This window comes from Egretta garzetta, unplaced genomic scaffold (assembly GCF_000687185.1).
Source record: "Egretta garzetta isolate BGI_Z169 unplaced genomic scaffold, ASM68718v1 scaffold804, whole genome shotgun sequence".
Lineage (NCBI taxonomy): Eukaryota > Metazoa > Chordata > Aves > Pelecaniformes > Ardeidae > Egretta > Egretta garzetta.
The window spans coordinates 3,778-5,507 of NW_009259333.1; the positions used below are offsets into that span (position 1 = coordinate 3,778).

The window sequence follows — 1,730 nt, forward strand, 5'->3', positions numbered from 1 at the left end:
GAAGCGGGGAGAGGAGTTAACGGCAGGCCTGGGGATGCGGCCAGAAGTGAGAGGAGGTGGGGGGGTGATGGTGGAGCTTTGAACCGGGGAGGTGGAAACAAGGGAGATGATGGGCCTGGACAGTTGTAATGGTGGGGCTGGGGGGGGGGGGGGGCGGTGGGGGGAGCCCCCCCCCCCTGCCACATCCAGGAGCGGCCCTTTGGAGCTGCTGTCCCCTTGTGGGGGGGGGATATTGCCAGAAAGTGGGTCTATGTTTGCACCTGAGCTTGAAAGTAGAAGGGGAAGCAGCCACCACCCCTTTGGTCCCCCCTGCTGAGGTGGAACACCACCCCCACAACCCACCTCCCTCCCCACACCGTGTGTGCATGCAGAGGCTGATGCCAACGTCCCCTTTTCTGTTCCCCAGGATGGGAATCCATGGTCTGGCCAAGCTTATTGCCGACGTGGCTCCTGGTGCCATCCGGGAGAATGACATCAAGTCTTACTTTGGCCGGAAGGTCGCTATCGATGCCTCCATGAGCATCTACCAGTTCCTGATCGCCGTGCGGCAGGGAGCTGAAGTCCTTCAGAACGAGGAGGGTGAGACCACGAGCCACCTGATGGGCATGTTCTACCGGACCATCCGTATGGTGGAGAACGGCATCAAGCCTGTTTACGTCTTTGACGGCAAGCCCCCGCAGCTGAAATCGGGGGAGCTGGCAAAGCGGACTGAGCGCCGGGCTGAGGCCGAGAAACACCTGCAGGAGGCTCAGGAGGCTGGAGAGGAGAACAACATTGAGAAGTACAGCAAGAGGCTGGTCAAGGTGACCCAGCAGCACACTGATGAGTGCAAGAAGTTACTAACGCTGATGGGCATCCCCTACGTGGAGGCGCCGGGGGAGGCCGAAGCCAGCTGCGCTACCCTGGTGAAGGCTGGGAAGGTCTACGCAGCTGCCACAGAAGATATGGATTGCCTGACCTTCGGCAGTCCCGTCCTGATGCGGCACCTCACTGCCAGTGAGACAAAAAAGCTGCCCATTCAGGAGTTTCACCTGAACCGCATTCTGCAGGATCTCGACCTGACCTGGGAACAGTTTGTGGATCTGTGTATCCTCCTGGGCTGCGACTACTGCGAGAGCATCCGCGGCATTGGGCCCAAGCGTGCCGTTGAGCTCATCAGGGAGCACAAAACCATCGAGAAGATCATTCAGCAGATAGACACCAAGAAGTACCCTCTGCCTGAGAACTGGTTGCACAAAGAAGCCCAGAAGCTCTTTCTAGAGCCTGATGTGGTCAACCCCAACGCCGTCGAGCTGAAGTGGACCGAGCCGAATGAAGAGCAGCTCGTCCAGTTCATGTGCGGGGAGAAGCAGTTCAACGAAGAGCGGATCCGCAATGGGGTCAAGAGGCTGAGCAAAAGCCGGCAGGGCAGCACGCAGGGCCGGCTGGACGACTTCTTCAAGGTGACGGGCTCCATCACGTCAGCCAAGCGCAAAGAGCCGGAGACCAAGGGGTCGGCAAAGAAGAAAGCCAAGACCAACAACGCCTCAGCCGCAAAGACCAAAAAGGGAAAATAGCCAGACCAGCCGACCACAAACCCCTGCGATTGGTTTTTACGCTCAACCAGGAATTTTAAGCTAATAACAAACGGTCGTCTTTCTGTCCTGCGTGTTAGTGCCGGGAAGGATGCTGCTAACGTGCTTCCCACCAAAGCCAGGTTAGTGAATCGGATAAGCGCCCCCCACGCGACC

General features: G+C 58.5%; 1 protein-coding gene across 1 annotated transcript; it reads left to right on the forward strand.

Annotated features, from left to right (window-relative positions):
* Positions 1-407: 407 nt before the first annotated feature.
* On the forward strand, positions 408-1,721 carry FEN1 (flap structure-specific endonuclease 1). The gene has a single exon (XM_009636800.2). It carries the CDS (start codon positions 408-410, stop codon positions 1,554-1,556), a length of 1,149 nt encoding a protein of 382 aa, XP_009635095.1. The 3' UTR covers positions 1,557-1,721.
* Positions 1,722-1,730: the final 9 nt, after the last annotated feature.